The 22,582-nt window shown below is 39.7% G+C and overlaps 2 protein-coding genes across 7 annotated transcripts in view; one reads left to right on the top strand and one right to left on the bottom strand.

Annotated features, from left to right (window-relative positions):
• arel1.L (apoptosis resistant E3 ubiquitin protein ligase 1 L homeolog) overlaps positions 1 to 3,938 on the bottom strand; it is a 26,610-nt gene extending 22,672 nt beyond the window's left edge. For 2 of the 5 annotated variants that reach the window (XM_041572970.1, XM_018229188.2), the window contains exons 1-5: positions 3,803 to 3,938; positions 2,427 to 2,556; positions 702 to 928; positions 147 to 384; positions 1 to 56 (exon numbers count right to left, since the gene is read on the bottom strand). The exon at positions 1 to 56 is cut by the window's left edge and continues 108 nt beyond it. In XM_041572970.1, coding sequence (XP_041428904.1) covers positions 1 to 56; positions 147 to 384; positions 702 to 928; positions 2,427 to 2,442 — 537 coding nt within the window. In that variant the 5' untranslated portion in view covers positions 2,443 to 2,556; positions 3,803 to 3,938. Of the gene's footprint in view, positions 57 to 146; positions 385 to 701; positions 929 to 2,426; positions 2,557 to 3,151; positions 3,234 to 3,350; positions 3,569 to 3,637; positions 3,751 to 3,802 lie in introns of those variants that run through there. The other 3 variants (XM_018229189.2, XM_041572969.1, XM_018229190.2) reach the window with 3 other exon arrangements.
• fcf1.L (FCF1, rRNA-processing protein L homeolog) lies at positions 3,905 to 14,381 on the top strand. Of its 2 annotated transcripts, none has more exon segments than NM_001091226.1 (8): positions 3,905 to 3,978; positions 6,571 to 6,638; positions 10,024 to 10,092; positions 10,253 to 10,401; positions 10,493 to 10,565; positions 12,321 to 12,408; positions 12,762 to 12,856; positions 13,621 to 14,381. In NM_001091226.1, coding segments are annotated over 8 exon segments (594 nt in total). In that variant the 5' UTR covers positions 3,905 to 3,975; the 3' UTR covers positions 13,670 to 14,381.
• The last annotated feature ends 8,201 nt before the right edge of the window (positions 14,382 to 22,582 follow it).

Consider the following 22,582-nt stretch of genomic DNA (forward strand, 5'->3'; position numbering starts at 1 on the left):
TAGGACAAGAGTGGAAAAATGGCACACTATCTGCGTCTTGGCCGGAACTACTGCACCTGTTAGAAATTTTATTAAAATACACTTACCAATGTCATTAAATCAAATTAAACAAAAGTCCCTTAAATTGTGTTTTACTTTTTTCTTGCCTGGACTGAAGATCTTGTAGTAAGGGCTATGTCCAATATTGAGGCCCCCAATACTGATGCTTATCTGGTATCTACCAGATTTTCTTACAGTGAATGCCACTTTCATCACATTCCTTGCAGATTCTTGAAGAACCTCCAAAGTGATGGGAACTTCCAGATCAAGTTCAGTGTGAGAGATGCGTATCTTTGGTGTAACAGAACCAGTTAGAGGAAATGGGTCACCGTTCCTGTAAAATAACTAATGAAAGCGAAGAGTAAATATAATAACTATACTGAAAAAGACATCAAATAAGTTAGTGTAGAGATATGTTAGTGGATAATAAGAATGGATTATAGGTCATTTGAGAACTGTGACACAATAGAAATCCAGAGTAAGATTATGACTGATCGAAAAATAAGTGTTAGGTATAAATAGAACACAAACAGTAAAAATGGGAGATAAATGAAGGACCAACTGAATAAAGAAAAAAAATACTGAAATTTATTATAATAGTACTATGTGTCTGACAAAGAAAAAGAGTAAAGGCCGCAGATAAGTTTAGGCATGCTACTTACGTGCACGCGAAAGCACATGGATTGCCCCACTTCACAGGGTTCCTTCCAGTTCCAAGACACATGGCAGGAATGCGGGTCCAGGTACTTTCCCCGCACATAGTTATAGATATTTCTTTCTGCCCCACGGGCACGTCCCTCATGGTGCCAAAAAGTGAGAACTCGGGAGCTGAGCTCATACAAAAACTTAATGGTGATCAACAGCACACACATCAAACCTGTGATACTACCTGAATAAAAGAAAATATAGAGTGATCATGGAATTAAGAAAATATGCTGGTGGGAATAACATATCAATTGGTTAAAGGCATTCTGTCATGTTTCAGTGAGTTTCAAAACCAGTTAATGGCACTTCTTCAGCAGAATACTGCATTGAAATCTGTTATTCAAAAGAGCAAACAGATGTTTTATATCTAATTTTGAAATCTGACAAGGGGGGCCATAGTTTCTCAGGTGCCCTCCGTCATGTGACTTGTGCTCTAATAAACTTCATTCACTCTTTACTGTTGCACTTCACAAGTTGGAGTGATATCATTATAGCCATCAACAGAACAATGGGAAGGCTCCCTGACACAAGAAAACAACTCCCCGGTAGATATGAGAATAGCACTCCCACTGCAACTCCTACAATTACATTGAGTAGGAGAGTAGGAGAAACAATAGCTTATCTGAAAGAAGTTTGCCTCTTTCTGAAAGCACAGAATCAGGCACAATGACCTGAGATGACTGCCTACACAACAATATTACATCTTAAAAAAATACACTTGCAGGAATAAAATTTTACGTGGTAGAGTAAATTATTTGTAATGTAAACAGTGTAATTTAGAAATAAAATTACACCATAAATATCACGACAAAATCCCTGTATGTGACTTAACTATATAGGTATTGAATTGCACCAGTGTAGTAAGCTGTAAAGAACATGTCAAACCAAAAAAAAAAAATTCTAAACAACTTTACATTATACGTCCATTACAATTGTTTTATGGTTTTTAAGTTATTTGTATATGTATTGCTATTGAAGCAGTGTTTGTCTATCCCTTTCCATTATCTGCCCTGTCGGCTCTGCCTTTTTAAACAATGTAACACAAACCAATGGATTAACAGACCTGTCTTGCTGGAGGAGACTAGCTTTTGCAACATTGTTTAAAAAGTAACAACTAGGAGCTAAGCAAATGCTGCTTTCAATAGCAATTAAATTTACAAATAACTTTTTAAGCACTAAAGATTTTTTAATAATTTCATATTGAAAAATTTCTTAGAATTGTGTTTTCTTAGATTAGGCAAAACATTTTTTTTGAGTTGATGTCCTTTAGCAACCAATTGAAGAGTAAACTCTACATTCTTAAAACAGAATTTTTTTCAGTCTTCTTTTTTCCAGATTATGTTTTTTGCCCACAGGAAAGGGATTGACAACCGCTGAGATATGGAGCAAATCTGATGTTCAGACTGGGCCGTCTCTAGTTCTGGCTCAAAGACAAATTTTAATGAAAAGGGATTACTGAACAAAGAACATTTGGAGATAATGTCTACATTAATGGGAAGAACTGTGCAGACACAGATTAAGCCGGACTCAAAAACTGAATCACAAATTAAAGACTGCATTCAGCCTCTTACTCTTCAAGGGCCTGAGCTGACTGTTGTGCCAAACCTCAACTGCCCTACAGATGAGACCAGTAGATGTGTTGAAATGTGAGGGAAATCATGCTGTGCAATGTTTATTCTTACCAATAATGTAAAACATCTCAAATAATCATACTGCAGCTCATCCTCCACCTCCTCCTTCCTCCAAGTCATTTGTTTCCCCAAAAACTAAGCAAATACAGCTTTAAAATAGCCAGAAGAGATGCATTTGAACCTATCAAAAGAAACAAAAAAAAAACAAATAACATCAACTCAATAGACATAAGTCTGCAAAATAAAATGAAAAGCCTTCAATGTAACAGTTGATTATTAATAATGTATTAAATTGGTTGTTCACCTTTGAGTTAACTTTTAGTAGGATACAGAGAGTAGTATTCTGAGACAATTTACAATTGTTATTTATTTTTTTATCATTTGTGCTTCGGAGTTATTTAGCTTTTTATTCAGCAGCTAGCCAGTTTGCAGTTTCAGTAATCTGGTTGCTAAGATCCAAATTACCCTAGCAACCATGCACTGATATGAATAAGAGACTGGAACATGAATAGGAGAGGGTCTAAATAGAGAGAGGAGTAATAAAAAGTAGCAATACCAATATATTGTTAGCCTTACAGATACATACATTTGTTTTCTAGATGGGGTCAGTGACCCCCATTTGAAAGCTGGATAGAGGCAGAAGAAGAAGCCAAGTAATTGAAAAACTTAAAAAAAAATGAAGACTAATTGAAAAGGAGCTTAGAATCAGCCATTCTATAACATACGTTAACTTAAAGGTGAAACTACCACAACACTTTAACACATTACTTCCATACATCACACTTGTGCCTTTCTTCTCTATGCTCATCACATGGACCCCTTCAATTTTCAAATCCCTCACCTGCACCTTTTTTTCTCTTTGCAATTACCCCTTATGTACACCCCTTTTCTCTCTCATAACATATCATCACCTGTTTTCTCCCTCTCCTCAAACACCTCATCTGCATCAAAGTTCTCTCTCCACAAACCCCTCACCTGCAGCCAGTTTCATTCTCCACAGCCCCTCACTTGTCTCTCTCTACAACAGTCCGCCTGGTTACTTTCTCTCTCTGCTGTCAAGGACATCTTTAGCAATTGTTTGGCCCTGTTTTTAATATTTTGGAGGATTTCCTGACATCTGCAAGTCCCTATAAAAATACTTGGTTTATCAAGGCTAATGGCAAAAATTCAAAATGTAGCATCCCCCCCCCCCCAACTATCCAATTAATAAAAGTGGGAAGGGCACAATTTCACCGGTCAGGTGAATACATGCGCTCTCTTACCCATCTCCCAACATACGTCTCGTCTTGTTATGAATAGCAAACACTATATTGTGTACGCCCTGCGATGCTTTTTTTTTATTCCCAGACCATTAACCTGCACCAGCAACCACCCCACTTCCCTTCCATAGTATTTTTTTCAGTCACACCTTAACCTTCTTTTCTTACCACATTTTCCTACAGAGAAGGTGCGTCTTGTTTTGATCACGTGAACGAAGTGCCGGTTTCCGTAAATACTGTCTACCTGACCGTGTGTTTCTATGGGGACTTATTTCCTGCATATTAGGTGACGTCAGCAGTGTGCGACCGGAAAGAGACGGAAGCTAAACTTCGGCAGCAGCATGGTAAGAAATTTGCAATACAATTTGCGGATAATTTGCAAACGCTACATAATTAACAGGAAGGGAACGTTTTCTAGGCATATAATCTTGGAGAGAAAGTGTCTGGAGAGATTGGTTCATTATATACGTTGGTGTAATACAGATGAAAGAGCTGAATAATCGGTGTGGGTTCCTCCACACTGATATGTTTTCAGGAGAAACTTGTCCTAGTGCGTTTCAGAAGCCACAACAGTTCAGTCCTTTTCTAAAATTTGGTTACAACTCTTTAGTTGTTCATTATGTTATCCTAATCGCAACATCCCATTAAGGGCCACAGTTACTCAAATGCACACAAAGTAGGCTTCAGTGAAATTATACATTCTCAATTCAATGGTAGGCTGGCACAGAAACTGGACTTCGTTCCAAAATGTGATGCATATAATTTTTTTTTATTACACAAAACAGAACATCTCAGAGGGTGGCCTTACGCGTTTCGTCCCTTGTGGGCACTTAGTCATAGGCTGGGGATATTCTGTACAACCAGTGATATTTAAATGGGAACACACCAATCAAAGTAGTGCTTGATTGGTGTGTTCCCATTTAAATATCACTGGTTGTACAGAATATCCCCAGCCTATGACTAAGTGCCCACAAGGCACGAAACACACAAGGCCACCCTCTGAGATGTTCCTTTTTGTGGAATAACTTTTTTTTTTTTTTATTTGCATCATATTTTGGAGTGAAGTCCAGTTTCTGTGCCAGCCTACCATTGAATTGTGAATGTATGACATTACCTCCCCAAGCTGAAGGTCTGGGGCGAGAACACCTGGACCCCCTGTTAGCACTGGTAAGTGCACCTTACTGCTTACAAGCCTTCGATACTGGATATTTTTCCTTCCTTTCTGCCCTCTCATTATTCATTGAAATTATGCCTACTAGTTCCCATAATTTGGTACCAGTGGTGGTTTGCAAACCCTGTTAGTTCAATCAATGTGACATTGACTTTAATACAGTGATATGCTTGTTGTACATTTTAAGCTCTTCTTCAGCACTCGGGGATAGGTCAAGTAATGGATGGATGAATGCAGGTATCCCAAGTGCAGTTGCATTCAGCTATTTTTAAAATTGGCATACATGAATCCACAATTCTATACACCAAAGGAGTTTGGTTTTAGGAGGTAGAATGTATGCAAGTCAAACTGCAATTTAAGGAATTTCTGTGTTTGCAGTGTACTCCATTCCTTAGTCCTGCTCTGTACCATTGTCAGTAGAGATCTGCAAGGATCTCTCCTAATGGACGCACTGATTTTGCCTGCACCTGAGACAAAGCCGGAAGGAAGATCACAATGGAATAAGAAACAGCAGTACGTAGGGAGGACTAGAGGGAAATGTAAGAAAACTGATCAGAATGCTGTAAAACCAAGCGGTCCGACTGGAGGACTGTGGGCCAAATGCTGCCCACAGTTTATGGCTTGTCAACAGCTCCAAACCTGTAGTATAATTAACAATTTACCCTCTGTATGGAAACGGACAGCACTGTTCTAAACATCCTTACCCAAAACTGCAAGTAACTGACTGTGTACTTTACATGCACTTCACTACCTGTCATGCTCCCTCAATTAGCCATTGTATTACAAGTATCCTGCGGATATCCACTCAGAATCAGAACTCTTAATAAAGGCACACAAATAACTCCTTAAACTAAGATTGGTCTGTGAGCATATGATGTATTAGGTAATTGGCCCTCTACATGGAAAAGATTAGACTGTACTGGCTTAGTTCATCATTATGTTCTTTTTACTACATGTCTTTACGACATATCCATATTTATAATGGAGTTCTTTCTATGCCAAACAGGATCTTTATTTTAAATATTTATGTATTTGTGTGTGTGCCATAAAATGTAGTTAATGTGTACTTAAATGAGTACTTGGTGCCATGTATCCTTATGAGGGGGTCACTGCATATATCAATGGTGTTCAACCAGTAGCTCTCCAGCACCTAGGATTTAACAACATTAGACATTCTACCTAATTTTGGTCATACTGCTAGCATAGTATGATATCTGAGCTGCCAGGTGTTTTATAGCTTGATGTTTCTAGACTATTGTTTGTTTTTTCCTCTTACCTTTTCCCACCCAGAATCTATCTCTGGCAGTCTTTGCCACTTTTCCAGGTATAAACTGGCCACTCCATTCACCTGTCCAGCTCTCTTTACTCTGTCCACTTTGTTGTTTCCTAGTTGCTATTTTAAGACTGCTCTCTCCCCCATCCCAGTCCAAGGTTTAGTTCTTTTTCACCAGCCCAAGCCCCTCTCAAGCTCTCTCCTGCCCACCCTAGTCAATGCTCCAAGTCTGTTTACACCTCCAAAATGAGGCTAGCCATCTCATTGGCAGCTGAAAGGAAGATCATGATTAACCGTTGATCCTTAGACACATTTAACTTGAATGTAGCACAATGATTGTATCTATTATACATTTATATCGTACTGAGAGAGAGAGAGAGTGAACTTTGCTTGCACTAGGCTGGATTACAGTTGGGTAGACTTTTACAGTGATTTAGATACCTATGTGTTCGTAAAATAAATTTGCAGTAACCTATTTTTTTTTTTTTTTAGGGAAAGCAGAAAAAAACCAAGAAATATGCTGTAATGAAGAAGCGAATTAGCCTTAAAGACCAGCGCATGTAAGAAAAGTAAAATTAAATGAATGGGGTTTTTTTTTGTTTTTTTTTTATTGAAAAGGGACATGTGACCCAGAGAAAAAGCTGTTTTTAAACTAGGTAAATAGGCTGTGCAAAATATAAAAAAAAATTTCTAATATTGCTTGTTAGCTAAAATATCTATAGACAAATACAAGAGTCCTCTGCACTCAACCCATTTTCAATATATTTAAGACAGACATTTTGTGCATACTGCTACTGAAAAATGCCTTACCCTTTAGGCAAAACAGGGATTGTTTGTCCATATACTGCAATATATTTAAGCTGGCCATCTACGTCAAAGTTATCCCATATCTGTCCACTCCTACGCTCAATTTCCATCTGATTCATTAAGAATTCTATTGCTTCATTATACATTTTACAAAGGGTCCCTTTGTTTGTCTTTGATCCTTAAAGTGGACCTGTCACACAGACACAAAAATCTATATAATAAAAGTCCTTTTCAAATTAAATATGAAATCCAATTTCTTTTAAAAATCTCAACTGTCAATCAAATATTGTCTTCCCCCTCTATGCCTTAGGCATAAAGTCGGGGCAGACAATTACTTTCACTTTCCATTCAGCACTTCCTAGATATCACTGCTGTCCCCACATTCCCCGTTCTCTTCACCATTTAATTGTGTAGCCTGGGCATGGGGATGGACATCAGTTCTGAGAAGATGCAAGGCTTGCCTTAATAACAGTGTCCACAAAATGGCTCCTGCTTGCTATAATTATGAAGTCCCAGACTGAAGGAAACAAGATTCAAATAATTTAAATTGTGTAATTAAAGTTAATTTTGTTTGATTAATGTGATAAAATAGGATTTTGAATAATTTTTTTGGGTGATGGGTCCCCTTCAAAAGGGAACTATTGCAAAATTAAAAATTGGTAAGAAGAATCATTGCATGAAGTTATTAAAATGTCTAAATATAACATATTAAAAAAAAAAATACAGTTTTTAAAATATTGCAGTCATTATAGTGAATCCATTCTTAGCTGCTTGCTTGCTTCTCTCCTACCTGCCTCTGGCCAGCTCTGAGGTCAGGGTCGGGTTTATTTGCATAACGGCTCTGTTATTTGCCCTGCAGTATTGATCCTTTTCTCCCCTGAGCCAAACCCCCCCCCCCCCAACAATGGGCACTAACAATGGAGCCTTTGAAGCCACTGAGCTACTGATGCTTTATACACAGTTGGGGGGGGGGGGGCGGAGATAGCAGGATTGTAGTCCATGGGTCTGTCAGGAAACCTAGAACAGAGCCTTTGAGGGGGGCCGGAGTTTTGTGTATGGGTCTGAAAAGGAAGGTAAGGAAGCCACTGAACAAGCTATAGCTGCCTTTACAAGTAATAATAATGCAGTACAATGGAATCACAGAAAGAATGTAGGATCAGAGAGAATGAGTGACCGGAAAAAGGTGAAGATAAGTAGATAAGTGAATGTAGGCATAGGAGATGATGAGTGAAACAAAATGCAATACCAAAAACCAAGAATAGTGAAAATATGCAAATGGAAGAATTGTGGAGATGGGTACAAAAAGGGAAAGGTTGACAGTAAGTAAAAAATGAAAAACAAAGGTATGGATGCATACCAGCTATTGTTGCTGGTGCAGAGTGTTAAGAGCAATGACAGTCCAGACCAACAAGCCAAGAGGGCTGTCATGTCAGTCCTGTAACACTGGCCTGAACCCCAAACAGCAGACATGTCACAATGGGGGCCTCTCCTACTGCTCCCTCCCCCACTTCTGTCCATATGCTCCCTGCTGCAAAGACCCTCCAGAAATGCCAGCAGCCCCCTCTACTACAAAAAAAAGCAAGTGACCCATACAAACTTTTTTGAAAACTTATTTTCACTTAAAAACTTTATTTTGCATTGTGACTAATGGATAAGGTATTCTGGCCTGTAATCATGCTGTTGGATGAGTAATTTTGTTCCGTCATTGATTTACACAAATGTATTTGTGATTTTTATTGCTCTTTTAGCCCATTATTGGTTATTGTGTGTTTCTTAGCACACTTTGCAGTTTGGAGTAGCAAGACATATTTATCCCTTTGCAGTTTGGAGTAGCAAGACATTTATCCCTGTTGGATTATTCTGAATGTACACTTACCAAAAAGCCCTATGGCTTTCTGGCCTTTGTACAGTTAGGGAGTTTTATTATATATAATACACCCATAGAAGGTAAATTGTCAGCCAAGAAACTGGTGTTCACATGTAGGATGTTTTATCTTTGTATGTAAAAAAATTTGGTGAGATAATTGAGGTAAACTGCAACACTATTAGCCAATTTTCAAAAATATAATAAAAACCTCTGCATTTTGCAAAGCTTTGCAGTTTGGTCATTTGGAGCAGAAAAATATCTCATCAATTTTGCATTCGTCGGAATGTGTACTTTACAAAACTATCTGATTTTTGTAATTTTGACCTTGAAATCAGAAGTATACAAATTTCTGGAGTGGTGCTTTAGAAATTTGGAAGTGTACTGCTGGGAGTTTTTGACCTATACAAGTGAGAAATCTCCATAGCGAATTAGCAGTCTGCATACACATGGAGAATAACCTTAATTAGGAGATTCCAGGACACAGTTGTTGGAAGGATGCTTTGCATTGAGGGTAGAGGAGGGCGGGACTTTGCTACTGGTTTATGACATCATAGCAAGTTGTTGCCACTCCCACTCGGCAATTGCTTAAACTAGCTCTCAGAGAAAGGCTTCTAATAGTATATAATATTTTATTTTAAAATGTAAGCATTTTTGGAAAAAAATATTTAAGAATATTATTTCCATCATATCTATCCATCTGGAAAATGTTATTTTCACGATAGTTCCCCTTTAACATGCAGGTCAGATTTAAAAGCAAAGGTTATGACCAATATGGACCCCTCAAATCACTGATTGGTTGCTGACTGGTAACCAATTGGAGCACTACGAAGCAGGAAGTTGGATTCTGGCTATTATGTTTGACATCTGGTCACTCCAGCCTTTATAGATTACATTTATGGCTAGCTAATTATATTGAAAAAATTATTTGTTTTAGCTAGATAATCTATTTACCCAGTTTTACACTGAACAATTAATTCTTTTAATGAGACCATGCCTAATGTCTGTTTTTATGTTTTAACGTTAGTTGTTTACTACTTTTCGCAAAATTCATTGTCAGGTATGATATCCCTTATGCGGAACCTGTTATCCAGAAAGCTCCTAATTACGGGAAGTCAATCTCCCATGAACTCCATTTTAATCAAATATTCCACATTTGTAAAAATTATTTCCTTTGAATCTGTTTAATCTTGTACAAGAGAGGCAAATTTTCAAATGGGTATAATTTCTAACCAGTTTTTAAATTTTTTTTCAATCTTTTTTTCTGTTTTAAGTAAAGAGAAAGACAGAGCAAAAATTCAGCCGAAGAAGGAAGATCCCACTGCTATCAAAGAAAGAGAAATGTGAGTTTTATTTGGGGTTAACAGCAGCAATTTTGCTATTTCTTCTGGGTGAAAAGGAGAAACAAAGGAAGGAAGGTTATTAAGTTCTGGGTTACAGTATTTGTATGACCTGAATCTAAAATTTTTTGGCTGTGGGGTTACTGTTTTTATTTTCTTCCAGCCCTCAGCTCCCATCATGTCTTTTCTTCCAATATAATACCAACTTGGGGCCACCCTACTACATCCTCGTGGATACCAATTTCATCAACTTTTCCATCAAAGCAAAGCTGGACCTAGTACAATCTATGATGGATTGTCTTTATGCTAAATGTAAGCAATACAGTTATATATCCTTTTTCTTTTTAAAACATTTCTTGTGTTTCACATGTTGTTTTTTTCTAATTTCTCTCACTTCTTGAAGGTGTCCCCTGTATCACAGACTGTGTGATGGCTGAATTGGAGAAACTGGGACAAAAATACAGAGTGGCTTTGAGGTGAGCAACCAGACTTAATAGGGTTGTTCACCTTTAAAGGAGAACTAAAAGTTAAAGTATATTTCTATCATAAGTCTGCTGGACTCATAACTTGCGTAGCGAATGATTTCTCCCTGGTGTCTAGAAGGAAGAACACCGCTCTGCAGAGAATGTAGCATTGGACTCGGTGACGTCACTAATTTTCAAGGCAGCTTCCTCCCTGCTGCATGCCAAGGCAGCCATGAGACGCGTTGGGCTCAATTCTTGTTTAATGTGCATGTCTCAGAGGCTCAGCCTTTCTCCTTTTTTTTTTTTCTCTCCTTTTTTTGCGCATGCGCATTACTGATGTAGAGGCGAATGGAAGATCAACCATTATTTTCTGCTTTTGTATTTGCAATTGTGAGCAGAAAATATAGCGATCAAGGTCATCAAAGTGAGTACTTTAGAAGGAGGTAGAGCATGAATTTTGCCTTTCCTTCTCCTTTAAATTAACTTTTAATATGATGTAAAGAGTGGTACTCTGAGACAATCTGCAGTTGGTTTTAATTTTTTATTATTTGTGTTTTTTTTTTTTTTTTAGTTATTTAGCTTTTTATTCAACAGCTCTCCAGTTTGCAATTGAAGCAATCTATTTGCTAGGGTCCAAATGACCCTAACAAGCATCCATTGATATGAATAAGAGACTGAAATAAATAGGAGAGGGCCTGAATAAAAATATGAGTAAAATGAGTAGCAAGAACAATACATGTGTAGCCTTACAGAGCTTTTGTTTTTAGAGGGGGTCAGTGACCCCCATTTGAAAGCTGGAAAGAGTCAGACGAAGTTGCTAAGAATTAGCCATTCTATAACATACTTAAAGTTAACTTAAAGGTGAACCACCCTTTAAATATGTGCAGACAGACAGGATTTTGAATACGCCGGTGCAAAATCCACCATTTAGAGGTAGACTAGCTTTAGTGTTATGAATCATTATGTTGCTGGATATCCCAGTTATGCTTCAGCTCACAGACAGATGACTGGACATTCTTAAAAATTCTATGGTACAGTGCAGAATTCATGAGGCCTACAATAATCTCAAGTTGTTCAGGTCTGGAAGCAGAAGAGCATTCTGGCATCTTTACACTACTACAAACAAATTTGATTATTGGTATGATGTTTTTACTGTGAAATGTTGTAATTGCTTACGCAGACATACTGGGACCTGTGTTGTTCAAATAGATATAATGAACCACCCTGTGGTTTGTTAGAGTCCCAGAGCCTTAAAATGACCTTAAACTATTTCTAAACAATATATTTTAATGTTTTTTTTTCTCCATTATGAATTCTGCAATTGATCATCACAAAGTTTGTGAAGATCCTGATTACTTTCATGGGCAGTTTTTCAAATAGGTGTTATGGGTGTTTGAAAATGTGTTTTGTTTAAATATCAGAAACTTTTCAGTGTGACAAACCTACAATAGTAGGGGAAATAAGCACTTTTTAATAGATGCTGTTTTACCGAAGAAAAATATTGGTGTCATTGGCAAGTTGCTTTATAGAATAAAATTCTGTATAGAATCTGAAAACTGCATGTTTGGGAAGTCCGTCTATTGCAAGTTGTGTTGGTTAAGGTTATCCACTTGCTGTGCTTTATAGATGAAGCTCAACTTTCTTATATCACTATGCTTGAAGCCAAGTCTTGGCTGTTCATGATTTTGGGAAATGTGCTTAAGCTATTTTTGGGAAAGTATGACCAACGAAGTGCTTCACATAATTTTATATACTTGTCCATTTCAGGATTGCAAAGGACCCATCATTTGAGCGGCTGCCTTGCTCTCACCCTGGAACCTATGCAGATGACTGCCTTGTACAAAGAGTTACACAGGTATATTCGGATTTAAATTTAGAAGAGGTTTTGTTAAGGATGTAATTGAATGCAATGTGCTAGCAGCATTTTGAAAGGATGAAATCCTATGGTAATCACAATTATATTGTAAGATAGTGATGGAAGCATGCATGGAATGGCTGTATGGTCATGGTAGAAAGTAATATTTAGGGCGGCATGTGTTTTTTTAAAAAAATACTTTTTATTGCCCTTTGGTAGCATTAAAAAAGAAAAACACATTAGGGGCCAAATCTAGTGGGAAAGTTTGTGGACTTTCTGATTTTCTAAAGTTAGATTTGCAATAAAGCAAAAGAAGAGTTTTGTAAATTACTAACTTTCTTTTCTTACCTCAGCATAAATGTTATATTGTGGCTACAGTGGACAGAGACCTGAAAAGAAGAATCCGGAAAATCCCTGGTGTTCCGATCATGTATATCTCAAACCACAGGTTAGATAATGGAACTTTTTTTTTTTTTTTATGGGTGCAGATTCCTTTTAAGTGAACATAAACCTCAAGATTATGTTTGTTGTTATTGACATTAGAAAATAACCTTTTTTTATGATCTATCATAACATTGTCTTTGAATGCTATTTATAATTTTGCCATAAAAGTATTTGCCTGATGCTTCTACATTACCTAGCTTACTACCCTGTTCCTCTATGTGGGGGCTGCCATCCTATATCTAACTTTTAATGTAGATTAATATTTTGAAAAGAGAATTTTTAGTGTCCATATCGCAGACACCAGAAATTAAAACTGTTTGCCATAAAAGTATTTAGAGATGCTTTTACATTACCCATCTGATCCCCCATATTCCTCTCTGATGGTGCTGCCATATTTCAGCTTCAGCAGTTTGGTAGCATTACAAACTCTTTAACTGGCATGTTGCGAATGGTCAGGTTGGCAAAACAGTCAGGTTTGGGAACTTTTACTTAGAAAAGCAGCCCTATGAGTGAAAAACAATCAACATGAGCTATAGGTAACTTGGTGTACATTAATATTTTGAATAATTTTTTTTATAGTCAGTATCACTTTAATGTTTTTTTGGTTTTTTTTTTTGGTCCTGTGTACTAAACAAAAGGATTTCTTGTGAATAAAAGCCATCTAAATCTTTATCCCTGTTCACAGAATCCGATCTGCTACTGAAAATGAGTGTGTTTTTTTTTTAATACTATACCAAAGAATTTGACTTATGTTTATTTAACCCATAGATATAATATTGAACGAATGCCAGATGACTATGGAGCGCCACGGTTTTAAGACTTGCTTGATCAGCATTCAAACCTTCACGATAATGTGGACACTTTTCTGTAGAAAGCAGTCATACTCTACTACATGGAACACGGAAGCTCTGGGACAAAGGCCTCTGCAACAAGTCTTCAGAACCAGCTCAGGAAAAGATTCCATGGATCTATTTCAACGACTGTTTGATTTTATGACATTCTTAGTATTGCTGACCCTACTGGGGCACGTGTAGAAATCATTGTTGCTTCTTCATGACTCCCAAATGAAATGTTCTTTAATTCTGCATACAAACCCTACCCTGTACTAATGCTTTCAATGTTCCACATCTGTTACAACATACTTAAATGGTAATCCTTTTCCAGCCAAATACACTGCAGAGCTAAGTTAAGTTGGAATATCTGGTCTTTTGGCAAAGTAGCCAAACAAGTAGTTCTTTGCATGGTTTGGCCCAGCGCAGCTAAATATTGGACAACATAGGCCCCATGCAGTCTGTATGCAACGGAAAGCGTCCACAACTTGATGCAGTCATCACCCAACAGAATTTATAGCTTTCGTAATAGATATCTAATTTACAAAATATCAGTCATTCTGGCTTCTTACACTAGCCAATTAGTAGTCAACTCTGTCAGGAGAGGGTGATCCAGCAGCCAGTTAATGGTCAGCATTATTTGCAAAATGTTGTTAGCATTATGCTGTGTACAATAAACTATTCCCAGCCTGGCTCAAAGGATTGTGTCTTCCAATACTCATTATTAATTTTAGTGTGTATAATACTAATTTGTTAGTATTGTAGCAGTGAAATTCATTACACACAAATGCAGGGGCCGACCGGGCACCTTAGGCAACCCGGCCAGCCACCTTGCTCCCCTCTTTGCATGCTCATGTGCAATGATGTCTCAAGCTGAAGGACGCACAAAAAGTAGACGAGAGCTGTGAATCCAGGAAGCACACAAACCTGGATAGGGGTAGGCAGAGGACCCTTCAAACAGGTACCTGCCCAGCGCCTTCTCGTTGCTCTCATTGTTGGAATCAATAAGGTGGCAGGTCAGCCCGCTAGCCAAATCTTCTTGTCTGCTCACGTCTGGAAGCCTTGTGTCGGCTTCGGCATGAACAGACTCAATGGATTTTAGTGAAGAAACACAAGACTTGGCATTTCGAGCCAAAATACGACAAGCTGACACAAGGCTTCCGGATGTGAGCAGACAAGAAGATTTTACTAGCAGTCAGGGACTGAAATCAGCCTGTGGATTTGGCAGGCTGATTTCTGGCTCGTCTGGCCCTAACCTTAGCTTATGTTTCCCTAGTCACCCATGGTCAGCATTCACCAACGGGTTAACTTCCCCCTGCAGGCCAGCGGACAGGACCTCCCACTATCAATTAAAAGTTCCACCTCCTCCCTTGCCCCCTAGTCTTTTTTGTCCTGTCCGGGCCAGGGAGAGGATAGCCTGTTGGTTGAAGAAACAGGGCTACTACGAAAGATTCTGTAAGGGCCTAAAGAATAGCTCCCCAGAGAAGGGGTCAGCAGGGGCTTACTTACATGCCCGTGTCTCTCCTCCCGTGTGCGGGTCAGGGGGATGCGGAGGAAGCATGGCCGTGTTTGGCGATGTTTGAGGCTGATCCTCCGGGTGTGCTGGTCAGGCCATCTTGGATGAGGGCAAAAGCGCAAAAAGTTCAAGTTGGAAAAAGGGAAGTATGGAGGCAGTTTTTGGCGCTAAAACTTCAGCGTCCTAGTCTGGGGAAGGCTGAAGACATAGGTGGGGCAGTCAGGGAGAGGAAAAGATTGATATATGCAAGAGCTGGCCTGCCCTATTTAAAGCAATACACACTTCCTGTGGGTGCCATTTTGCCATCAGTTAAGCTGAGCATTTATGCACACAGGTACGTGGGGGATATCAGCTGAGCTTTCTTTGTATTTTAAGACCAGTGGCTGATTACTGTTTTATCTATTCTCTTAACCAGTTTTCCAATGGAACCTGGTATGACGGGAAAAGCCTCTCACCCTAAAGGGAAAAGGTGATGTATGAGGTCAAGGAGAATATGGCAGGGGTATAGGGCTCAGTTTCTAACACTGTTGTTATTCTCATGCAGCCTTCCTGCCACAGATGTAAGAAAAGACAAGTCTCCAGAGAAAACAATTTCTGCAGAGAAACAACAGGAGCCTGGAGCCTCTGTTTCACAAGAAAATCAATGGGAATCCTTAGCCTCGGTGATAAAGCAGGCAGTTATTCAGGGATTCCAAGAGGTATCGGGCACTAAGAAAAGACCAAGACACCAGCATGGAAGACAAGGGGAGTCTTTTTCAGATGTATCAGAGGGAGACCTGTCATTTGACTCGGACATCCTGTCTCAGGCAGGATCAGAGGAGGGCGAGATTGAGTCGGAAGAAGAATCAACATTTGATTTAGCCGTGATTGACCCGTTAATAAGAGCAGTCAGACAGACTCTAACGTTTCCAACAGAATTGACAAAGTTATCATCGGCAGATAAGCTCTTTCCATCATCAAAAAAGAAGTCCGCATGCTTTCCTGTACATTCGTCTGTCAAGGAAATTATTGCGTCAGAATGGAAGAAAACTGAGAAAAGGGCTCAGACAACAGGCAAATTCAACAAAAAGTATCCTTTTGACGAACAAGATTCTAAGACCTGGGATTCACCACCTAAGGTGGATGCGGCTGTGGTGAGGCTGGCTAAAAAAACTACACTTCCAGTAGATGATGCGGCAGTCTTTAGAGAGCCAATGGAGAAAAAGATAGAATTTAATCTAAGGAAAGCTTTTGGTGCCGCAGGGGCAGCCTGTAATCCAGCTGTTGCACTGACTTCAGTGTCTAGAGCCTTGAAGGTGTGGTTGTCGGAACTTGGGGAAGCAATATCTTCTAATGTAAAGAGACCAAGACTTTTGAAAATGTTGACAGATTGTAAAATGGCAACAGAATTTATATCCGAAGCTTCGATAGACCTAGTGCATTTTTCGGCAAGATCTATGGCACTGTCGGTGGCAGCCAGAAGGGCTTTATGGCTGAAGACGTGGGCGGCGGATACAGTTTCAAAAACTAATTTGTGTCAGTTGCCTTTTGAAGGTGAGATGTTGTTCGGAGAGAAGCTCGACGCAATTATAAAGAAGGTTTCAGGTGGAAAAAGCGTGTTTCTGCCACAAGAGAGTCAAGCAAAGAGACCACGCTTTGAGACAAACTACAACAAACCGAAGGATAAGTCATTCAGGACGTCTAAACAGTACAAGCCTGGTAGAGAGTATTCTAGGCAATCTTCTTGGAGATCAGGACGTCCAAGTTCCAGAGGGTCAGCGAAGAAACCGGGGTTTTTTTCCTCAGCCCCATCTACTTCCGGTCGACAATGAAGGTGGCAGGGCCCAGAGCATGGTGGGTGGCAGGTTAGCCGATTTCTCTCATGTCTGGGCCGCAACCATACGAGACACATGGGTACGAAACGTGGTGGAATCAGGTTTTCTCCTAGAATTCAAGACTGTACCCAGAAGAGATTTTTTCGTAAAGTCTGTGGTCAAAAAGACAAAGTCAAGCAAAGAAATAACCCAGGAGTACTTGCAGCAGTTGTTCGAGTCGGGGGCAATAGAGATGGTCACTCCTCAAGAAAGACACACAGGCTTTTATTCAAAACTTTTTTTAGTAAAAAAGGCATCAGGCGCATTAAGACCAGTGCTGGATATGAGAAAACTGAACAGATTCCTGCAAGTGAGAAAATTCAGGATGGAATCCTTAATGTCAATCATGCAAGTCATCTCAAGCGGAGATTGGCTGACGAGCATAGATTTAAAGGATGCGTATTTTCATGTTCCGATCGCACAGGTACACAGAAAGTATCTAAGATTCTCAATAGACGATGTACATGTTCAATTCAAGTGCCTACGGTTTGGTCTAGCCCAATCCCCGAGGGTGTTTACAAAGGTGTTGGTTACTCTCATAGCGGAATTAAGAAAGGAGGGCTTGGCGGTGTATCACTATCTGGACGACATCCTGGTGGTAGCAAGCTCAAAGGCAGAAGCAGAGATTCATACTGCCAGAGTAAAGGAATTTTTGCTAGATCACGGTTGGATAGTAAACCTGGAGAAAAGCAGTTTAATTCCCGCTCAGACCCTACAATATTTAGGGGCTTTGTTTCAAACAGACAGAAATTTAGTCAGTCTTCCCTTGGAGCGTCAAGTAAAGGTGGTCGACTTGGTAAAAGATTTCAGGAAAAGAAGGTCAGTTTCCGTGCATCATTGTCTGAAAGTGCTGGGATCCATGTCGGCAACTATACAGATAGTGAGATGGGCAAGATGGCATTTAAGACCCTTGCAAATGTTTCTTCTAAGGAATGTAATTCAGCCTCATCTACAATTACAGAGGAGGCTGTTCGTACCACAAGAGGTAAAGAAGACCCTGTTATGGTGGTGCAGACAGAAGAATCTGGCGAGGGGAATGCCGTTGGAGGAACCAGAGTGGGTGGTATTAACCACAGATGCGTCAAGTGTGGGATGGGGAGCCCACATAGGCGAAGAAGTTGTACAGGGCACTTGGAAGGGAGAAAATGTGCCGTCAAATCTTCTGGAGTTGAGAGCTATAAGGGAAGCCCTCACATATTTTGCACACCTACTGAAAGGAAAACAAGTAAAGGTAATGTCGGACAATACTACAGCAGTCGCTTATTTAGCAAAGCAGGGGGGCACCAGAAGCGTGTCCTTGCTAGAGGAAGTAGAGCCGCTATTTCAGTGGGCAGAAGGTTGGCTAGAAGGGTTGACCGTGATCCATCTCCCAGGGAAGGAAAATTGGAAGGCCGACTTCCTCAGTCAGACAATGTTGGACCCAGGAGAATGGAGTCTACACGATTGGATCTTCGAAGACATGGTGAGAAAGTGGGGGCATCCACAGATAGATGTGATGGCATCCCCACAAAACCGGAAGTGTCACCGGTTCTTTTCAAGGTTTCCCTGCAAAGAGGCAGAGGCGGTGGACGGCCTGAGTCAAAGTTGGTCAGAGGGCATAATTTATGTGTTTCCGCCATGCCCGTTAATTTGGAGAGTCTTGAAGAAAATAAGGAAAGACAGAGCAGAGGCCATTGCGGTAATCCCTTTCTGGCCCAGAAGGCCATGGTTTCCTCTTCTCCAAAGGCTGGCCATAGACAAGCCCATGCAGATTCAGAGCTTTCCAGGTTGGCTGACGCAGAGATCAATCCAAATCCAAAGGCACAATCATCTATCCTTGATGGCTTGGCGGTTGAGAGGGGAAAGTTAACACAGTTTTTTCAAAAGGAGGAAGTCATAGACTTTCTGTTAAAGTCAAGGAAACCAAGCACTTCCCAGCAATACTATAAAGTATGGGAGAAGTTTGTGGAATTTGCTACAGAGAGAAAAGAAGACCCTTTGTCTCCATCAGCTCCAGTGCTGGTAGAATTTTTATTCTCAGGGTATAAGAAGAGATTGCATTGTAGCACACTGAGGGGACAGGTGTCGGCAATTTCGGCATTAACAGGGAAGAATTGGGCCGAGAAACCGCTGGTGAAAAGATTCTTTAATGCCCTAGTAAGGGTAAGACCAATGGAAAGAAGCTGTCTTCCCCCATGGGATCTTCCCTTCGTCCTGAAGACCTTGTCTGAGTCTCCATTTGAGCCATTGGAAAAGGCCTCCGTATGGAATATGACGCTGAAAGTGATTCTTTTGGTAGCAGTAACATCAGCCTGTAGAGTGGGAGAGTTGGCAGCTCTGTCAGTTTCAGAGCCACATACAGTGATATTTGAAGATCGAGTTGTGTTGAAACCGGCATTTGGGTTCCTTCCGAAGGTCATGTCCAAGTTCCATATGGACTTGGAGGTCATTCTGCCTGCTTTCTTTCCAGACCCAACATCTGCAGAGGAAAGGATGTGGCACACCCTGGATTTAGTAAGGGCTGTGAAGATTTATGTGGAAAGAACAAAAACATGGAGGAAGTCAGAGCATTTGTTCATAATACCTAACGGGTATAGGAAAGGTCAAGCCCCAACGAAGAGAACTATTAGTTCCTGGATCGTGGCGGCCATAGCAAAGGCATACAACGTGGCAGGAAGGGGAGTACCTAAAGGGTTGAAGGCTCATTCTACAAGGGCATTGGCAAGTTCCTGGGCGGCGCAAGCCAGGGAGTCGCCAGAGAGCATCTGCAAATCGGCAAGATGGTCGTCTTTAAATACATTTGTTAAACATTACAAATTGGATGTATTGTCTTCCCAAGAAGCTAAATTTGGGAGAAAAGTGTTACAGTCTGTTATGTCTTCCACAAATTAAAAGTTCTGTTAAAAGCATTTTTTGTCCCGCCCTCTATTTTAGCTTGGGTATGTCCCGTTGGTGAATGCTGACCATGGGTGACTAGGGAAAACAGGAAATTGTTTCATACATACCGTAATTTCTGTTTCCTGGTCACTTCCATGGCAGCATTCACCAGGGAGTTTCCCACCCTTCATAAGGGACAGCTTTAATACTGAGACTAGGGGGCAAGGGAGGAGGTGGAACTTTTAATTGATAGTGGGAGGTCCTGTCCGCTGGCCTGCAGGGGGAAGTTAACCCGTTGGTGAATGCTGCCATGGAAGTGACCAGGAAACAGAAATTACGGTATGTATGAAACAATTTCCTGTTATTTAGGGGTGCTTAACTTTCATACCCACACATCTAAAGCAAAAAGAGGTGGGCACTGTTCCTGTACTTTATACAGGAAAAGTGGCCAGCTCTATGTTGTAGCTCCCACCCTTTCCAGCTACAGTTAGGTGATCCCAGTGGTGGCCAATAAAAGGGCAACCATTTTGGCATTTTAACCATGAAATCATGCTGCAGGTAAAAAAAAGCCCCTGTATAAAATGTATATTGAAATGGTACAATTAAAGGGGTTTGTTCACCTCCCAAATGCTGTTTACAGATTGTTCACCAGAAATACTTTTTTCAATTGCTTTACATATTTTATTTTCTAAAATATTATGTTAAATGTTCGTCTCTGAAATTCTGAACTGTTACAATTTGCTACATTTAGTTGATACATTTCTGAGCTGTATCAGTGAGATATTAGTAACTATTGTATCAATTAGATCAGCTGTCCTTTAATTAAACTCGGGTTCTACTAAGCAGGGCCAAAGATAAGAAATATATCAACCCCCCCGAGCTGCTTGAGAAAGACATATGAAGGTGAAAAATTAAACTTTACACTTCAATATTAGAAAAACAGTCACAAATAGAAAGCAATTAGAAAATGTCTTTATTTCTGGAGAACTATCTGAAACCAACTCAACTAAAAAAAAGTGTTGGAGTCTAATGCAGGCCATAGACGCAAAGATAAGTCGTATCAAATGAAGGTTCATGTGATTTTTATTGTGTGGATTATTTTGACATTTTTCATACCATGGCAATCTGTCGTTTAAGGCAATCTGACAGGTTATATAATTTCTGTCGGCTAATGTAATATCTCTGCAGATATTGCCTATCTGATTATATCTATTGGTGACTGTCACTATTAATGGCCAGGACATCATTTTATTTGTTATTTTTACTACTTTATTTAATCTGTTTAGTTGCAGGTCCAAAAATTGCAACATAAAATTGTTTGTCGTATATGATCAAATCTGCATGTCTGTACTTGGGAACATAAAGATCACATTAGGATCCCTGTAATTATTCCCAAAAAGGAGCACTGGCCCAGAAAAAAAACTTTCACCGGCACACAGGATAATGCAAGCAGGATTAACCTTGCTATGTGATTTATTGCAGCATGCTGCAATAAATCACATAGCAAGGTTAATCCTGCTTGCATTATCCTGTGTGCCGGTGAAATTTTTGTGTTACTGTGACTTGGAAGGTGGCCGTTTCCTTCCTTTGCTGTGCACCAGGAAATCACTATTGAAGGTCTAGGGTGTGCGGGTGTGTTTGGAAATTCCCAGAAAAAAAACTTCACAGTGCAATTCACTTGGGGTGCCTATCAAATTAGCACCTGGCCCACAGACATACAAAACACTCAGGACCCAAAATGCTCAAACTCGTGGGGACCCATCCATGGCGAAACTAGATATTACAAGGCCCCACAGAAAATTATTCAGGCCTCCAAAATGTCTAGAGGTTGACTTGTTTTATCAATATTTAATGAAATTGTATATGAATTAGGGCCTCATGGGGTCCATATATAACCTAGGCCCGCTGCAGCCGCAGGGTCTGCTTCATCTGTAGTTACAGCCCTGGGGCCCATTTACAAACAATTGAATTTTGATTTTTTTTTTCCACGAATCTCTTAAAATTTGTGGTTTTTACATTTTTTTAAAAAAGCTCTACAAATTTAAGATTTATGAAGTATAAAAACCACAAAAACCTCTAAATACAAGACCTCTCCAGGTAAAAGTTGTTGAAGTCCTAAAGAAGTCATTGTGAGCTGCGCTGATCCTATTGGGCTGCTCTAAACCAATTTGGACTTTTAAAGGTTTTTGTATATTTTTCGCTAGGAATTGTCCGTAGAACTCGAATTTTAGAGGTTTTTGACGTTTTTAGTCCAGAGCTCTGCGTAATTTTCTGATCCTACTTTTTTATTCAGATTTTTTAATGACATTATTATTTTTAGCGTTTGTGAGTTTAGTCATGGTTTTAAAAAATGCTAAAATCTGACCTTTGATAGGCCCCCCGCATGTGCTATTACCCTAAACATACAGAGAGCCTGTCTCCTTATAAAGGTAGACTTTGTGCCCTCTGCTCGGATAGGCAAGTAAGCAGGATCTGGAGTAGAATCCACTTAAATGAACCTGGACCAAAGCCCATGCTGCATTAACAGTGATCCTCCAGCTTTCAGGTAAAATGAAGGCGCTAAATACACTATTAAAGGGGTTGTTCACCTTCAAACAGCTAGTTGTTTTCAGATAGATCAACAGACATAACTTTTTCCAATTACTTTCTATTTTCTATGTGTCGCAGTTTTTCTG

This window comes from Xenopus laevis, chromosome 8L (assembly GCF_017654675.1).
Source record: "Xenopus laevis strain J_2021 chromosome 8L, Xenopus_laevis_v10.1, whole genome shotgun sequence".
Taxonomy (NCBI): domain Eukaryota; kingdom Metazoa; phylum Chordata; class Amphibia; order Anura; family Pipidae; genus Xenopus; species Xenopus laevis.